The following is an 18,362-nucleotide window of genomic DNA, read 5'->3' as shown; positions in this document are numbered from 1 at the left end:
CTTTTTCGTTATTGGGGTCATGTGATGCCATTTTTTTTGCGCGATGAGATGCTTTTTCCATTGTTACCATTTTGGGGTTGGTATCACCTATTGTTGAAAATTTAGGAACTTTTTTTGAGGGCAGGAGTAGAAAAGCATCAATTCTGTACTGGATTTTTTACTTTTTTTTTTTTTGGTGTTCACCGTATAGACTAATAATCCTGTTATCTTTATTCTATGGGTTGATACGATTACGGGGATACCAGACTTGAATATATTTTCTTACGTTTTACTAAATTTGTCAAACAAAACCCTAATGTGGGGAAAAATCTATCATTTATGTATTGCCGTCTTCCAAGTGGCATAACATTGTTACTTTTTTGGCTACGGAGCTGGTTGATGGCTTATTTTTTGCGGGACATGTTGTACTTTGCACCAGTATCATGTCGGAGTACACATGGTTTTTTGATCACATTTTATAGCATTTTTTGTGGGATTGAATAGCTAAAAATCATAATTTTTGGAAGGTTTATAGCAATTTTTTTTTACGGCGTTTATCGTGGGGGTTCAATAATGATTTACTTGTATTCTACGGGTTGTTACGGACGCGGTGATACTATATATGTGGGGTTTTTGTTATGATTTAGACTTTTTTGGGGTTATATGTCTCTTTATATGTTATGGGGCTTATGGGCATTTTTAATGATTTATTACTTTATTTTTTATTGAATAACATTTTTTTTTTTACTTTTTCACTTTTTCCACCATGGGAAATGACCAAGCAATCATCTGATTGCTTGTTCATGATAATACTCTGCAATAATCATGTATTGCAGGGTATTATCAGTGTCAGCCTATGCACTTGCATAGGCTGGCACTATGCCAGTAAGTTGACGTCACAGACGCCATCTTACTGGCAGTGCCTGCAGGCAGTGCTGGGGACCAGATCGGACCCCAGCACTTCCATAGCAGCGATCGGTGCCCCCCGAAAACGGTTCGGGGGGGGCGATCGTGGGGGAAAGACACCCCAGGGACATGTTAGATGCCGCGGTCGTGCTGACCGCAGCATTTAACGGGTTACACACCCGCGATCGGAGCCGACTCCGACCGCGGGTGTTACACTGGGGTGCCGGCTATTAGTTACAGCCGGCACCCCGTGTTTCCCGATGCCGGTTCGGCTCTGATCCAGAGCCGAGCCGGCATAGGCGCCGTGGCGGATATATCCGCCACTGAGCGCTAAGTCACTGCGCTCCGTGGCGGATATATCCGCCACGGAGCGTGAAGGGGTTAAGAAAACCCAACTTACAAATGACCCCTAGTTACAAACGGAACTCTAGATGTAGGTAATTGATTGTGCTTTAGCCCTGGGCTACAATAAACAGCTGTAATTAAGCTTTATTGTTAATCCTGGTTCTTATGACAACCCAATATCCAATTGTCACAGAGACCAAAAAAATTTGACTGGTGTTACAATTATAAACTATACAGTTCCGACTTGCATACAAATTTAACTTAAGAACAAACCTACAGAACCTATCTTGTACTTAACCCGGGGACTGCCTGTACTAAGCTATAATTGGTGCATAATTCTTTTTTTTCAAAATCAAGATATCTTTAGTTAAGCAGATACATACAAAGATAAACTGAATACTTTACATATAACTGTAACATGAGTACATAATACAGAATATGACAAAATCCTTAGCCTAAACCCCCTCCCCAACAAACTCCCTCCCCATCACCTCTGGCAGTCCATTACCCTATCCAAAACACTGTGTCTCCCTTCCGTCTATCTTCCAGTCTCATACCCCTGTTAGTCTCTCTCAGGTCTCAGCCTTGTCCACCTTCTAAGCAACTCTACAGTCCCAAGTCCCAGACATTTCATCCATTTGCGCCATTGTTTCTCAAACTTCCCAAGTGTGTTCTGTTTCATAGACACTGTCAGCTCCATTTAGAGAGTGGTGTTCACCATTCGTTAGATCTCCCTAAGGCTTGGTGGGACAGTATCCAGCCAATGCCTAGCAAAGGTCTCACAGACCTGATACAATGGGGCACATTTACTAAGGACTTTGCGACGCTTTCCGACACACTTTTTTGGGACTGTGCCTGTTCTTCAATGTAAAAATGACTTGCACAGGTATTTAAGAAGTGTGCACACAATCCTCTTTGTTGAGCAGCTTTCTGGTTTCCATGCGACACAATTTAGGGAGCGTGTCTTCAGATATGTGAGCACGACCTGAGTGAATCGCCCCACGGTGCATTATAGTCAGACAATGCACTTTCCGTGAACTCCAGTGACCGGATAAGTAAATGTGCCCCAATATTTTTGCTACTGCTAGCTGTTCTGCCCTGGAGATCTCCTAACTCTCTTTGCAAACAGGCTTTTGGGTCTCTCTGCTCTCCCACTCCAAACACTCTATCAATCTGCCAATTTCTCCACCCAACTCCCCTAGCATTGGGCGCATCCAAAACATATGTACGGTATTCGCCTCCTACGACAAACATCTCGGTCCTATCATCCCTGCGACTCCCCGTTTTCATCATGCCAGAGGTAAGATAGGCTCGCTGAAGCAGGAATAGCTGTGATCGGTATTGTGCCACATTCAAAGTAAGTTTGCTAGGGTACTCAAGTATCTACTCCCACTCTCAATCTTCCAGCAATACACCCACATCCAATTCCCACTTGCAACGCAACTCCGCCAATGGGTCTCCCAGAACTTTATCCAGTACTAACCCCCTACAGTAAGCATATAAGGCTTCTCATAGTCTTGGCCTTACTCCTTGCATCACCCCCAACAAGGGGATGGTAACCTCTCCCAACTCAAACTGAGTCTGTAGACAGTGCCATAATTGTAAATACTAAAAAAAAACATGCCTGGGCCCCCAAAATCCAACTTTGCTAATTCAATCCAGGGAACCTGCTTCCAAAGTAAGTCTCTAAACAGGCCATGAATCTTATTAAACCAGTATCTCGTAATCCAAACAGGGGCATTGTGAAGTATATATAACAGCTGTGGCATAAGGGTCATCTTGATGAGAGTTGCCCGCCCCAAGGCAGACAGAGTTGCTGCATAATTCTAAATAACAATTCTACAATTAGAAAATCTATTTATCCATTTCAAATTGAGGCTATACAGAATAACAGGGAATTAATTTGCCATGTTTAGATATTAGAGATTATGATTTAATCTGAATATTTGGTAAACTTCAACAATTTTAGAGCAGTATATTGGACATGGCAGAAGCCCTTATTGGGTATATGCAGTAGGGCGGTCTTAACTTAATTTTGTACCTTACAAGTCACCTGCTCCTGACAAAAGCATTTTACCATCTCTTCACTGTGGTAGGTGACGAGAACAAGTCTAGCGCATCACAGAGCTATTCATTTGTATTGTTTTTTTCTAGGAGATCCCTGCAAACACTGCCACATCAGCCACTAAAATTACTGGGGCTGTAGATCATGCAAATGCCATTGTGTCCTTTGAGACACATGTTCCATCAGGTTCCTGGTTCTATCATCCTGAAGTAAATTTTAACCAAACAGGTTCATGAATTGCCAAAGGGTCATGGCAAACATTCGTAGGGAAATCATGCATCAGGTGCTACACCCCCTACTGATAGAACTTTAATACTAATCCCAGTTTGGTACTGTGTGTTCCTATCACATTATGTTTTTGTATGTAACTCAATAGCACATAAATGTATCTTTAAATGCAGTAAACTTTTAAGATTAAACAAAATATTCATACATTTCTCCCCATACTATCTCTCTCCTCTAGGGGCGGTGACAGAAAATAACTCACTTTTTCAGTATGACTCCCAAGAACTTATCGACAGCTATAAAATAAAGCACGACCCAGATTTTGTTCCCATATTTGTGGTTGATGAGAATAAAAACCAAAGTCTGACTGAAGCGGCCAAAACCTTGTGTGAAGATGATATTTTCTGCAGATTCGATGTCTTAACAACAAATAGTTTGGAGATTGGTAATGCTACCAAGATCTCGTATGGAAGTCATAAAGCACTTGTTGACAACCTTCAGCCAGGTAAAGTACAAACCCTACTCTTATACAACAAATTATTTATATATATTATTGATATATTATATATTTTATATATATTATTAATATGTTATTGAGTGGTAAGGAATTTTGGTGAAGCAAAATTGAAGTACTTTTATTCACATGTGTTGCATTGTTTCTCACACTGTAGCCTTTCTACTGTAGCTTGGGAAGAGTACTATCTTTACTGCTTCACCTAAATTCATGAAGTGTTACCAATTTTAAATATATACAAATACACAGTGTATACCAAATAATTTTGACGCCTTCGGTGACTCAGGGAACATCATAGACTATGTTTTGAGTGGAAATGTTCACCTTGCGCTTTCCAAAATTTGCTTAGTGATTGACCTAATGCCATGCTACAGGAGCCATTGTCTGTTGGTTGTTGGGACAGTTAGCCTGGATAGCAACCAATCACAGCTCAGCTTTTATTAAATTTAGGGTATTAATATTAGCTCTGATTGGTTGCTACAATCAACGAAAGACCTTCTTAGTATAAGACAGCTAATGTGTAAGTTAAAGGGGTACTCCCATCACTATATGTACTTTTTTTTAAACTGACCAGTGCTCTATTATAGTTACACACCCTTACCTCACCACCCTGGGCTATATACCTTCTTTTCCTTCACTTTTCACCTCGCAGCTCACTGCTGCAGCTACATCACTCCAAGATGGCTGCCCCCATTCTACTAAAAGATTACATCTCCCACAATCCCCCTGGTCAGCACAGCAGGGAACACGGAGCTGACTGCACATGCCAGTCCGGACAGCAGAGAAAGTATACAGGTCGTTTCTCTGGAAACTGTAAGTGTAGCGGGAGATGACAGTGGATGGGGATGACTTTGATTTCATGTAAAGGGGGCAGAAGATTTAATGACACTGAATTAGTGAAGTGATAAGTGTAAGGAGATAAGGTAGAGGGAGGTCAATCGTTGTCACTGGAGAACCCCTTTAATATGATTTTGATGTGAATATTAGCCAACGTTGTTGTAGAGGCAACGTCTGATCAGAGATCATCTCTGAGACTTCAGTCATATCCAGAGCTACAGTCTTATCCTAGCCATTATATAATCTCTGGGAAGATTTATTACAAGTGACTCTTTATTTCAAGCTCGGTAATTCATGAAAAGAATAACAGAACTACAATGAGGACTAAGAAGAGGGCAGAACAGTTGGGGAGCTATCAGCACCCATGGGTGTACAATGACACCCTTCTCGTCATGCAAGGGACACATTTCTTGAATAACTCGGAGGAAGAGGCTGACGCATGGACACATGGTGGAAAACACAACTACAGGGCCGCCTTCTAATCGCTGTAGCGACCCTGCCAGGAGAAACAGCCAGGCAACAGGACCAGGGAAAGGTAGTGTGTATAGAGGCAGATATAGTAGCAGTTATTTCATATCCTGTGCAACATCTGGTACCACAGCTAGTATATACTGTGTGTGTATAGGAGATATGTATATATATATATATTGGTGAAAACGTTATTTTTGTAGTTCCAGTTCTTTTTATTGCTATTTCTCTCTTCTGTATAAGTCAGACAAAGGCTTGGGTCATATGTAGCAAAATTCAAAAGGTTGACATGCTGAAAACTATAAATCCACAGCATAAATAATTTTATGTTAAGGATTTTTTTTTTGGCTGCACTTGGATGGGATTTGTATGTAGTGCAACCATTACCTCTCCCTAATTGTATTCCTTTTTTTTTTGTTTATTCATTTCTCAGCATTAAAGCGTTCTAGTGCTTTACCTTGTGTTATGTTCGGCATAATGCAATGCCGCAGAACAAAGGCATATTAAAGGCAACTTACTACATGAAGGAGACCGAGCAAAACAATTCCTAATGTTCCTGCAAATATGTATTTAGAAGTTATTTCTTTTGTCCATTACCTGACATTTTCCAACCAAAGTATGCCAACCTTGCCCACCTGCTTTGACCTTTGCTTCTTTGCAATATTCAAACCTGTTCTGCCTGCTTTGACCTTTGCAAGACATTCTGTAGATAGAACTCTTTTACTTTCCTCAACATTTGATTTGATTATTGAAAGTGTCCCTGTCTGACCCTTTGCTACCAATGTTTTTAGAGCTGTCTGGATCAGCCTCCATTGAACTATTCATTAGGTGCAACCTGGTGGTTCCCTACATAGTTTTATAGAAAGTAATCATTTTATTCTTTTCTTTCTGCAGTGGTCACATGCGGTTGGCTTGCTCCACCAGCAAATGGCACTAAGAATGGAACTAATTATTTAGTTGGTTCTCTGATCACATTTTCTTGCAACACGGGTTTTGTGTTAACTGGATCCATAACTAGAACGTGCCAAGCTGATGGTTATTGGTCAGGTGAACCAACTATGTGTATCCCAGGTATGAGAAGTACTAATTATAGTTTTTATCATTTTAGGTGTCTTATATGTACAGTATCTGTTGTATGTGCACTGAATGGTGCTATTAGTTTTGAGCACTGTATGACAGTTAGTGACAAACTCCTGCATATGTATATTTAAGGATGTGCAGTTATAATATCATTGCAGCAAGTTTAATATACTCAACATCAGGGGTGTTACTACTACAGGCTGGGCCCCATAGCATATTTCTGCACTGACTCCTCCCCCCCCCCCCATATTTGTTTGCTGCAGTTCTACTGTCCATGACCCGACATTTCTTATCTGACAGCTGTATGCTGTGGAAGGTGTGCACAGTTATATACATATTGGGGCACATTTACTTACCCTGTCCCTGCATGATCCCTGAGGTGCGTTGTGCGACTAGGATGAAGTCTGCCGCGATTCAACAAGATTGTGCGCCCGATACACATCATGTTTTGCTTCCTTTGCTGGTGTTCACCTTCTTCTTCCCGGTGTATGTGAGTGCATGTCTTGTGACACAATTTGAATTTTAAATCCCGCAAATCAGTTGGGGTTCCCCCCCGATTTGTGTCGCATGAAAGTTGGTGTGATTTGTCCAAAATCCGACCTCGTGCACCAAAATCCCCTATTAAATGCAGCGCAAAGCGGAAATAGTCAGGAAACCCAACTGAAACCCAACCCAGCCGCAGACCCTTAGTAAATGTGCCCCATTGTTCTGTACAATGCACAGTATAATATTTATATATTGGTGCACATCCTCCATTCTTTACTGTGGATGGGCCCCCTGACACTGCGGGCCACGTAGCAGCTGCCACCAACGTGGTTACGCCCCTGCTCAACATATAAAGTATGTTCTAACTGCTATTATTTTTAAGGTTCCTTAAAATGCCACCTAAACATTTCATGAATGGTTTATATTTTAGTAAATCCCCTTGTAAAACAATGTATTACAATATGATGTCATATGTGTTTTGTGCAGCATCTCCTATCTCCTGTTCAAGTCAATGTGGACTAGTCCTAGCTCAGTGTTCATGTCATTCAACCTGTGAGAAGCTTGGGAATTGCTGTGCAGACTACAGATATTTCTGCGTTCACATTTCTCCGGATTCTGGTTTACTGATGGGAGGAAGGGAATTTGTTATTTTGAATGTGACCTTTAATAGAAACTCGTCAGTGAAATGCAGGTATGTCAGACATGGGGTTGAATGATCATACCTCCCTTTTCGGGCACACATGACATTACAAAAGTTCCACTTTTTGTTGCCAACATGTCTCCTTAAAAGTGGAATGTGTGTGATTTAAAAAGAGGGAGGGTTTGGGCTTTTATGTATCCTTTCTCATATCCAATAACAAAGGATTAATAATATAATAAAAAAAATAACCTATATACTTTTTACTAATTCAAATAAAACATTCCAGGTCTAAATTGTAGTGACAATTAGATGTTCAAGACATAGCCTAAAAATTGTGATCAGAGTTTGAGACAATCATTAGAGGAAAAAGAGCCGCATCCATGAAATTACTGTGTCTTGTTCTTTTCCGCGCCATTTTCATGTAAACTAAGAAATAGTAGAAACTATTTGAAATTCCTATTGATTAGGCCTGATTTGTTTTTTTTTTCAGATTTAATAGTGCTATCGTTGTAGATGGTTCTGTAGATAAGGAAGGTCATGCACATTGTGTGTCACCATTGCTTTATGAGACAGGACGTATTCCTTTTACAATGTCTTTAGATGGAGGAATCACATACCCTCATTCAGGCATTTGGCTTGCAGGTAAATTTCTTTTTTTCATTTATTATCTTTGCTACACTATACAGATATTTTTTCATTATTCACTTCAGTCAATATCCCGACTGGGTTACGGATCTAAATTCTTATCTCACATACTCAGGGGCCAGTTTAAATATTATCAATCTTGAAAAAAAACAAATATATGGACAAACTTGAGGCTCCGCTAAGACCTGCCATGTATGTAGTCATTTACTGGCAAGAATAACAATTCCAAAAATCCATCATCTTCATGTGGTTATTACATGTTGTTCTTGTTAAAATCATTATAAGCATTTTATTACATTTACCTACTGACAAATCTTATGCTGACTTCTTACTTTGTCATTACGTGAAGCTGTATTAACAAATTCAGAACAATTCAGAACAATTTTAATTATCGATTCTTGAACTTCTTCCAATGGAATTGTGATTTTCAAAAGAAAGATCTTTTACCACAAAAAATTATTATGTAAAAAATGTATAAGAAAACCCCAAATACATTGACGCATGCACAGAAAATAATGCACCCAAACAAAAATGTTGACTTTGAAACCAGGCATGCAGATATGTAAATTCTTATAGGTATGTTCTGATAAGACACACGGTCTTGACCAAGTTTGTTAATATGTTTCCCATGCTGCCGTATGAAAAGACCCTACTTAATGAGGCTACCTATGGGTAGTTAACCTCTTGGTGAGAGATTGTTGACTGCTAGACATGTTTTTTAGATTTAGATAAGAAACTATGCACCCTCAGTTCTGGAGCTTCTTATAGCAGCGCTCTGGATCCACTGCTTTATATTTCCAATAAAAATGAGTATATCCCATTATGTCATATTAAAAAATATATATTCCAATAATTCCAATTTTGTTTTTATTCCATTAAAAAAAACTATAAAATGACAATAGTCACATATTAAAAGTTATTTTTTGCAACACATCTCGAGGCACATCCACTGTCTCTTCCTCAGGGTAATAACAATATAATGCTGTATATGTCATATGGAAAAAATGCCATGTACAGCATTATGATGTTATTAGCTTGAGGAAGAGGCAGGGTATATATATATTATGCCTTGAAATTCGTTGCAAAAATAACTTTTAATTTGTGACTATTGTCATTTATTGTTTTTAATAGAATAAAAAGAAAATTGGAATTATTGGAAATGAAAAGCGGTGGATCCAGAGAACGGCAATAAGAAGCTCCAGCACCGAGGGTGCCTACTTTCCTATCCAAATCTACTATTTGCCAACGGAACCCAAAGGGCGTCTGGGAGGGGAGCGAGCCAGCAGCTGGGAAAACTACACTGTATCTACCCTAATCATGCATTAAGGTGTTATGCACTGGGCATAACCAACAAAGGTGAGCAGAAACTTATAATAACTACACACAGGTGGTGAAAAGAAGAAGTTGCCCTATAAGCGCTTTTATGTTCCTCTTTTTTAGTTTGGAAGTAGACATGTTATTCAGACACACTTAAAGATATTTTATCTATTTGGCAGCATTTGTAGATTTCTGTTTAAAAATAACTTATCCCATATAGCTGTATTCAGACTTTGCTGTTTTAATCATCAGCCCATGATCTGACTGGTGGTGAAAAGCTGTCTGCCACTGACAAATTCAATACAAGTTACATAAAGCAGTGTACGTAAAATGTTCAACAACATGTCAGGTGGAAACACATAAACCAGCCCACAATTAAAATATGGACATTTATTGACTTGTCATAATAAAACTTTATAACTGAAAGCATAATTTAAGAAATTTGTGATGTTATTACAGTGCATCCCGGGAAAGTGTCAGAGACAGAAAAATGTACTCTAGTAAATGAAACAAAGTGGCAGTATTATGGAACACCAAATTTTGGAGGCAGCTTGACTGTGCTATGGGACCCACATATGTTGGAAACAGATCTAGTAGACATCGAAGTGTGGGGTTACACAGAAACAGGTAATATCTTATAAAAGCCATCAATAAAGGTGCTAAAAAGGTGATGTAAACTTAAATGACACACTCTAAAGAAAGGCATTCACCTTCATGATAAAACTGTTTACACTATTAGAGAATTTTTGTAACTCCTTAAGTTCCCTCTTCCCTGACCAGAGGCCAGTTCCCTCTTCCCGGACATGCTCCTTTTAGTATAAAGGGGTCTGTTTTTGTGGGAAAATAATTTTTTATTTCTGTCTTTAGGAGAACCATATTCTTCCTCTTGGTCACCCTCTTGGCAATATCTCTACACCCTGGTAAATAACCATCTAAATGATGGAAATTTTACATTCAACCCTAAACCAGCAGACGAGGAACACAGAGTCTTTGAAATTGGAAGCCTTAGAATTGTGCCGAGTGACTATAAGGATGGCATGTGGTAAGATCCAACTTTAGTATCGAAGTATAGTTGCCTTTTAGTATTGCAAAAAAATGCCCAGACTGCCACACAGGGGGTTTCTGACATGTTTGATAACCCCAAGTTTAATGTTGATAAATGTGTGATTATATAGAAAAATGTTTTTACTTACCTTTCCAATTGGCTTATGACTGGATTTGTGTGTCACAAGATGGGCATAACATGCAGGGGTATACCTGCTATGAAGGTGGAGGGCAGGATCGGTGGTTGCTGGTCAGATAGCACAAAGCAGGATATTCTGCTTTAAAGCAGAGCAAATGATTAGGGCTGAATATGCTTTCTCCTTATGAACATGCTCACAGAACAGGAAGTTTATATCAGGCTACTACATATGTCCCGACAGATGAGGTCGCCCTGTTTTTGTCTCACCAGCCTAGTAGGAGCAAGTCAGGCAATGTCTTGTTCTTCTACCGATACTGGGCACCGAGAGGGATTTTGTTGCCAGAGAAGACGCTTGCGGACACAACCTACAGTCACTATAGTACTTAACAGAATCCATTCACTTACTTTACACCAGAAGCCAAAAGGGGTGAGAGACACTGCAAAGACAATCCACTTAATGAAATCTTACTTTAAGACGGGTTGTGGGGCACTGCTTTTCCTCAGAGTTTTCCTCAGAGTTGTCCTCAGGCTAGGTTCACCCCTGATAACATGAGGAAAATAATGAATAAAGGATAAATAAATCCCTCAATTGGGTCCCTAATATATCTTCTAGCTATTAGTTGAGGAAAATGTTGACTTATTATGGAAATGTTAAAACTTTCCAAGAGAACCCACATGGAGTTACATACAATGGGAAGCAGCCATGATAAAAGTTACTAGTTTATTCTGCCCTAATTTATATTTTAAAATTATTAGAAAAAAAGAACACTTCTATCCATTCCACATTACAATGACTAAGGTGGAATTTTGGAAAAGATTGGTAATTTGCTAACTTGTCTTATAGCTGTTGGTATCCTACTTCCTCCCTTTTTTTCCACTGTCCTGTCCTCAATTTTCTTCTGGGTCCTAAGTGCACCCATGGGGGATTTGTCCCTTTTCTGTTATCTGTGCATTCCTGGTTATTGTTGTAACAGAACATATATGTGAAAATGATGTATCATGATGATAGTGAAGTGCCAGTCAATCTTTTACCACTCAACCAGGTAATAATGCAGGATAGACAACCTCAGTTCTTTCCCAGAGATGAAGCTTTACTTTATTGGATTGTGATAGCTCTGGCTTGCAGATACAGATGAATGTACTACCATACCCAGATATTATCCCTCCATTCATCTATATATTGTCAATTCAGTCCCACATAGCAATCAGCCCTCCATAGCTTTAGTCCTGCAACCCCTCCATTCCTCTATATCCTTCTAACTATCCCATCCATACAGCCTTCTCTTTTTATACCATTTTCTTTACATTGACTAAAATGTGGAACATATCTTATTAGTTAAAAAAGAGATAACTCACTTTCCCACAGCTGCAATTGGCTAATTAGTTGGCAAATAGAAACAACCATGGAGGTAGTCTGGCCACCTAGTGAGGGTCACTTTATGCACTTTGCTTAATAAAATGATACAATTCAAATGCCACCTCATCCCCTCCAGGAGATGTTATCTTTTATGTTCCCATCTACATCAAATGGCATTTGTGAGGTGCCATACATAACTATCCCTTGTAAACCAAATCCAAGGATGTTAGACCAGTTTTAAGTGATTGTACCAATGCTAAAACATCCTTCCATGTTAGAGCAATGCACAAACCTGCACAATTAAAAAGAACATAAAATATATGTCTACAGTTATATAAGGCACCTTCTCCCACTGGGAGGTGACTGAGCATGAAGGTCCTTGACCTGCTGATTCCTTACAATGGGTGGCATTATACCACTGCCTTTTTGTAGAACTTGTAGCATTAGCTGCCATTGTGTATTCTATTTCTGGTGACGACTTTGACTTGACCTGACCCATAGCTTCCTACTTATGTAACTTGAAATCTGTTTAGACCTGGCCTGTTTCTATTTATTGTCTAATTCTATGCCAACAGAACCAGGACTACTCAGGGTGTCCAAATTCCTGTACGGGGGTTAAAGAGTAAATACTGGCATGGTTAAACCAGTCTGGTGGCATCCATTCCACTACTTTATTGACAGTAAGCTTCACTATCGTAACCAGTGCCAGGCAGGGTGTTTAAGAGTATTTAAAATATTAATAATCTCTTTTTCTTTTTTGATCACAACTATCTATACTGTACAGGAATATCCACTCTATATGGAGCGTAGATCACGCCATGGCTTGGCACCTAGGAGAAGACTTCCGCAAAGATTCCGCTGGTTGGGCACTTGATAAATGTCTCAAGTGGCATGAAAGTGACATGAGGCTTCCAGATTTTCTCTCGGAGATCATAGACTGCCCATGTACACTAGCACAATCAAAGGCAGATATGGGCAGGTTTCATGTATGTTATTTCCTAAACACATTATTATTTTTATTGCCATTGGATTGTGTTTTTTTTTAGAATATGTATAAACTTCCTATACCCCGCCACGTATTGTGTACCCACCAAGTATACATAACTTATAAACAAATATTCTCTATGTAAAAAAAAGCCTTATTCAATAGTCCAAATTAAATGACGCTATGTTTTTGCATTACAGCCAGATTATGGATGTGACATTGATTCAGGAAGTGTTTGCACATATCACCCTGGAGCTGTGCACTGTGTCAGAGGAATCTATGGCAGGTAATATGTCTGACTATACTGTAGCCGCAATCATCATTTTTAACTAATCTTAATTCTTATTGCAGTGTACCACTACACTACTTATCTCTATCTGCATCTGGCAGATAGAGTTGAGAGTGGGGCAAGGTCCCTGGACAGTGGGACATCAGGGCTCTGGCCAAAAGATCCAGGGCATGGGCACTGGATGCTTTGAACTAGCGACACCCATGGTGAATGCTGAGATTGCTTTGGACAAAATAAAAAGGTTTTATTTTAGACAAAGTTATTACAGGATACTACAACTTCCATGATCCCTCAGTTCTCAGAAGCAGCTCCTCCCTGTTATACTCTTCTCCCAGTTATGATCTAACAGACTGTCCTGCTCTGTTACCATATTAATGATGTTTGTAACTACCATCACTGCACATTACCTCACTGAGAAGGGTCGTGCCACAATACTGACCATACTGGATGCACTGCAACCAATTGACTACAACCAAACTAGTGATGATGACATGACCTGTGCAGGTAGGTGCTATACATGGGATGTGGACATGTGACTGGCATCCATCTTAATTAAAATTTTCATTGCTACCATTGAGGACTGAATTTTTTATATGTTGCAAAATGGTGAGTGGTGTTTTGGCCTATTTTCCTTTAGGTAGTTAAATGCCGGGAATAACCATTATATATTGTATTTTTATAGATCTGACATTTTGGGACAAGGTGATGCCTAACATGTTTATGATTTTTACTGTTTATTTTTTCTTTTCTTTATGTTATTTTAAACTTTTTTCACCCCCCCCCCCCCCCAGGGTACTTTAACAAATGGCCCGAAATCAAACAGTCTCGGGTCTGAATATTGCATGACATGAGAAGGTCACAGCCTGGGTCTGTGAGATACAGTTTGTTTTAGATTTGTGTTATTGGTCTTTCTGGTCAGATATTTGATGCTCAGGTCAGCGCTCCATACCTTCAAAGAATATTACACAGTATAAAGTTTTGGTTATACATACTGTAAGGGTATGACCCTTGCTCCTCTATACTGTTAATCCCATGTTGTATGCCCCTTTATGACATCTATATGCCCTACTACTTTAAACTAACAAACTTTGGGTCCCCACTCCTATGTGGTTTAAATCCCACATACAATGACTCACTGTGCCCCCACTCCTATCGTTTATGTCACACTCTCGGTCTGGAAGCATTCTTCAAAGGGATTACATTAAAAAGGTACTTGGAAATGAAAACCAATAGAATGTCCAAGCCCTAAGGTCACAATAGGACAACCTAGGCACAGGCCCTTTTGTGCTTAATGGCAATTAAAGCCCTTAACAGTAGTATTTTAAATGATACATGGTCATAGCTGATCTTGACGGTACTATTTTGCAGTATGAGATGGAACTGTTTCCAGAATCTGACCATTTCTTACAGTTAAAACATCTAAAACACTAATTGTCACTCTGATTCACTCTCGTGTAGACTACTTCAACTCGCTACTAATTAGTCTTCCACTTACTAAACCCTCTCCTCTACAATCCATTCTCTGCACAGCAGCCAGGTTTATCTTTCATACAAAATGCTACACAGATTTCTCCGGTTTGTGCCAGTCACTGCCCTGGTTGCCCGTCTCCTTCCGAATACGGTTTAAATTTATAACACTCATCCACAAAGCTCTACATAATGTTGAACCTCTCTACCTCTCTTCCCTTATCTCACTCTACTGTCCAACCCGTGCTCTTCGATCCGCAAGTAATATAAGATTATTCTCTTCCTTAATTCAGACCTCCCACTCACGTCTCCAGGACTTCTCCAGAGCTGCAAAAATTCTCTGGAATGTACTATTAACCTTTTAATGACCAGTGATGTAATAGCATGTCAAGGGTTGGCTGCGGGTGCATGGAGAGGGCTCATGGGATGAGCCCTCTCCATAGCTGGTAAGTCTTTGCTGCATATAGCAGCAAAGACTTACCGGTAAAAACCACAATTAGTGCTACTACCGATAGCAGGTGTTAACCCGCACATCATCACTGGCACGACTGCCGGCGGCTTTTTGAATATGGTAGTATGGTAGTATGTGATAGGATCAAAGTCCCCTAGGGGGTCTGAAAAATAGTAAAAGTAAAAATTTTAGAAAGTTAATGAAAATTCCAATAAAAAAAATTTAAATTAAAATTGCCCCCCCTTCCCTAGAACTGATATAAATATAAATAAACTGTAAAAATCATAAACACATTAGGTATCGCCGGATCCAAAAATGCCCGATCTATCAAAATATAATAACAGTTTTTCACTGCATTTAACTCTGTAATGGAAAATAGCACCCGAATGTGAAAATGACCCTTTTATGCCATTTTGAAAAATATTAAAAATTCTATAAAAAGTAATCGGAAGGTCGTACAGTCCCAAAAATGGAATGCAAAATCTAAAAAAAAAATTTGTACAGGAGGTTTTCATTTTTGTAATGTATGAAAACATGATAAAACCTATACAAATTTGATATCCCCCTGATCGCACCGACCCAAATAATAAAGTCATTTGTGGCGGACAGTGAAAGCCGCAAAATTTAAGCCCACAAGAAAATAGCGCAAATTAGTTTTTTCACCAATTTGACTTCATTTCAAATTTTCTTCCAGCTGTCCAGTACATGCCATGGAATATTGCACTATGAAGTGCAATTTGTTACGCAGAAAACAAGCCATCACACAGCTCTTTACATGTAAAAAAAAAAGTTATAGATTTTTGATTGTGGGGATTGAAAATGGAAATGAAAAAACAAAAAAAGGGGCCAGGTCTTTAGAGGGTTAAAACCCATTTATTTAGGGAGGCTCTTTTTCAACCAATTCTGGTAGTTCCCCCTGTCTGTTATCCAGAAAATGCTTCTCTGCAGTCCCTCTGACTTTGGACTTTGTATAATAGATGGCGGCTGATGGCTGGTTAAAGCAGCAGCATTTTTTTATTTATTAAATTATTTTTATTCCAGCCCCTTATAAAAATGGGTGGACCACTTTACAATCTCTTATACCTCTTGTGTCACCCCCTCATCCTCATAGACTGTAAGCTCTTGTGACTCTTGTAAGCTCTTGTGGCCCTCACTCCTATTGTTCCATATGACTGTTGTCATATGTTGACAATGTTGTATTCTATTTGTATATGTTCCCCAGAATCTGTAAAAAGCTGCAGAATTTGATGGTGCTATATAAATAAAGATTATTATTATAACTGTCATGGATAAACTTGATTGGTTCTTCAGTTGAATTTTACATCTTTCTAAAGTCCCTTTCATACTGTGCACTTATACTGAATAAACATAAGCTAGTTAAACTTGTTACTTATGGAAGAATTATTTGTCTTTAATTAATTACTATATTTTTGTCCCTAGTCCTAAGTATGCTGCAGGACAGCAGTGCTGCTACGATGAAAGAGGAATCCAAGTCCTTACAAGTGATTCAATAGGGGGCAGCACTCCTGACCGAGGTCATGACTGGGGGTCCCCTCCATACAGAAAGCCCCCCAGAGTACCTGGCTTTTCGCACTGGATCTATGATGTCATCAGTTTCTATTATTGTTGCCTGTGGTCTGATAACTGCCAGTACTACTTAGAGCTCAGACCTTCCAGTGACTGCCGCACATACAAGCCACCAAAAGTTTGTAAGTAATAACACTATTTATTAATATATTGCGATATATAGATATGTATATTAGAACATGAATCTTGCTTCAGCTCTGTTTAGATAAAGAGTCTCAAATTTAAAGCTGCTCTTTTTAAATCTCTCCTAAATTGTATATATTTTTATATATATATATATATATATATATATATATATATATATATATATATATATATTCGTCACAGTAGCGACTACTTCTGCCCGTGACGTCACAGGTCTTTTAAATGTATGTGTAAGCAGTACAACAAAAGATCATGAATAAGATGCCACAAGTCAAAACACGTGGATCGTTGAACACCAATATATTTGGCTTGTGACTTTTATACAATAAAAGAAGATTTTTTTCCACCTTAATAATATGTTCTTATGTCTCTAATAATGTGCTCTAGGTGCTTATACTTTGCCCTGAAGATGAAAACATAATGGAATACATTACATAACATTTATTTTAAGGCTAATCATCCAGGGTTAGTTTTCTGAAGCCATATCACCATCTAGTGGACAATAAGTATGTTGCAGGTTTATCATAACGTAAAATAAGCAATGCAGTTGTCATTTGAATTAAATGAAAATACAGTGGGTAATAAAATCTGACAATATAATGGTAATAAAATTGAAGTGAAAAATTGGGACAAAGATTTATCATGCAGATGGGATGGCTCACCACATCACTAATACTTTTCTTGCAATTTTCTAAAGGAGAGCAGCGCTGCCTATTGATCCAGTCTGAACACTGCACACAGACATTTAAATGCCAACATCATTCAGAGTTATTTTCAGGAACTCAAACTAGTAACCAAGGATAAACACAGGGGGAAAGCTGCAAACTGACCTTCCAACGGGCCCTATAACCCACAGCATATTTAGGAAAGCTATGTATTGCTATTTCACAGTAAAACCATAGACCCAGGCACTGTGATTGGGGTAATCCTCTTATAATTTTTATCCGGGGCCTCCTTCCTTCTAAAATCAACTTTTTAATTTATGAGGTGCTTCTGGGGGTGTTACCAGAGCCCCTAAGTGCTGCAACTTCACTGGCTGTTTACACTGTGTAGGGGAACTTCCTCTTCCCACTGTGTGATATTATACCAGAGAGAGGGAAGGGGAAGTGCTGTAAGCATGAAGGGGCTCTGTAACGCTCCCCAAAAGCAGAATGTTAAAAGCTGATTTTAGAAGGGAGTAGGCCATAGATAACACACATAAGAAGATTACCATAGTGACAGTGCCTGGATCTATGAGTAAGTATCCATGGTTTATCATGCTTGATTTTTTAAAAATTTTTGATTTTTATTCATTTTTATAAAAGGTTACAAGCAAGTACATCACTGCGGCTAAACGTGCCATTGGCAATGCAATGTTAGCATCACAGATATATTAGCATAATGTTTGATACA

General features: G+C 39.0%; 1 protein-coding gene across 2 annotated transcripts in view; it reads left to right on the top strand.

Moving 5' to 3' along the window:
- SUSD2 (sushi domain containing 2) overlaps positions 1-18,362 on the top strand; it is a 110,400-nt gene that overhangs the window by 45,484 nt on the left and 46,554 nt on the right. For both annotated transcript variants that reach the window (XM_072142254.1, XM_072142263.1), the window contains exons 14-22: positions 3,759-4,025; positions 6,234-6,410; positions 7,392-7,596; positions 8,036-8,187; positions 9,967-10,134; positions 10,375-10,549; positions 12,832-13,033; positions 13,233-13,318; positions 16,680-16,948. In XM_072142254.1, the coding sequence (XP_071998355.1) occupies positions 3,759-4,025; positions 6,234-6,410; positions 7,392-7,596; positions 8,036-8,187; positions 9,967-10,134; positions 10,375-10,549; positions 12,832-13,033; positions 13,233-13,318; positions 16,680-16,948 (1,701 nt within the window). The remainder of the gene's footprint in view (positions 1-3,758; positions 4,026-6,233; positions 6,411-7,391; positions 7,597-8,035; positions 8,188-9,966; positions 10,135-10,374; positions 10,550-12,831; positions 13,034-13,232; positions 13,319-16,679; positions 16,949-18,362) is intronic.

Source organism: Engystomops pustulosus, chromosome 1, assembly GCF_040894005.1.
Source record: "Engystomops pustulosus chromosome 1, aEngPut4.maternal, whole genome shotgun sequence".
NCBI lineage: Eukaryota > Metazoa > Chordata > Amphibia > Anura > Leptodactylidae > Engystomops > Engystomops pustulosus.
This window is presented reverse-complemented; position numbering and strand designations above follow the sequence as displayed.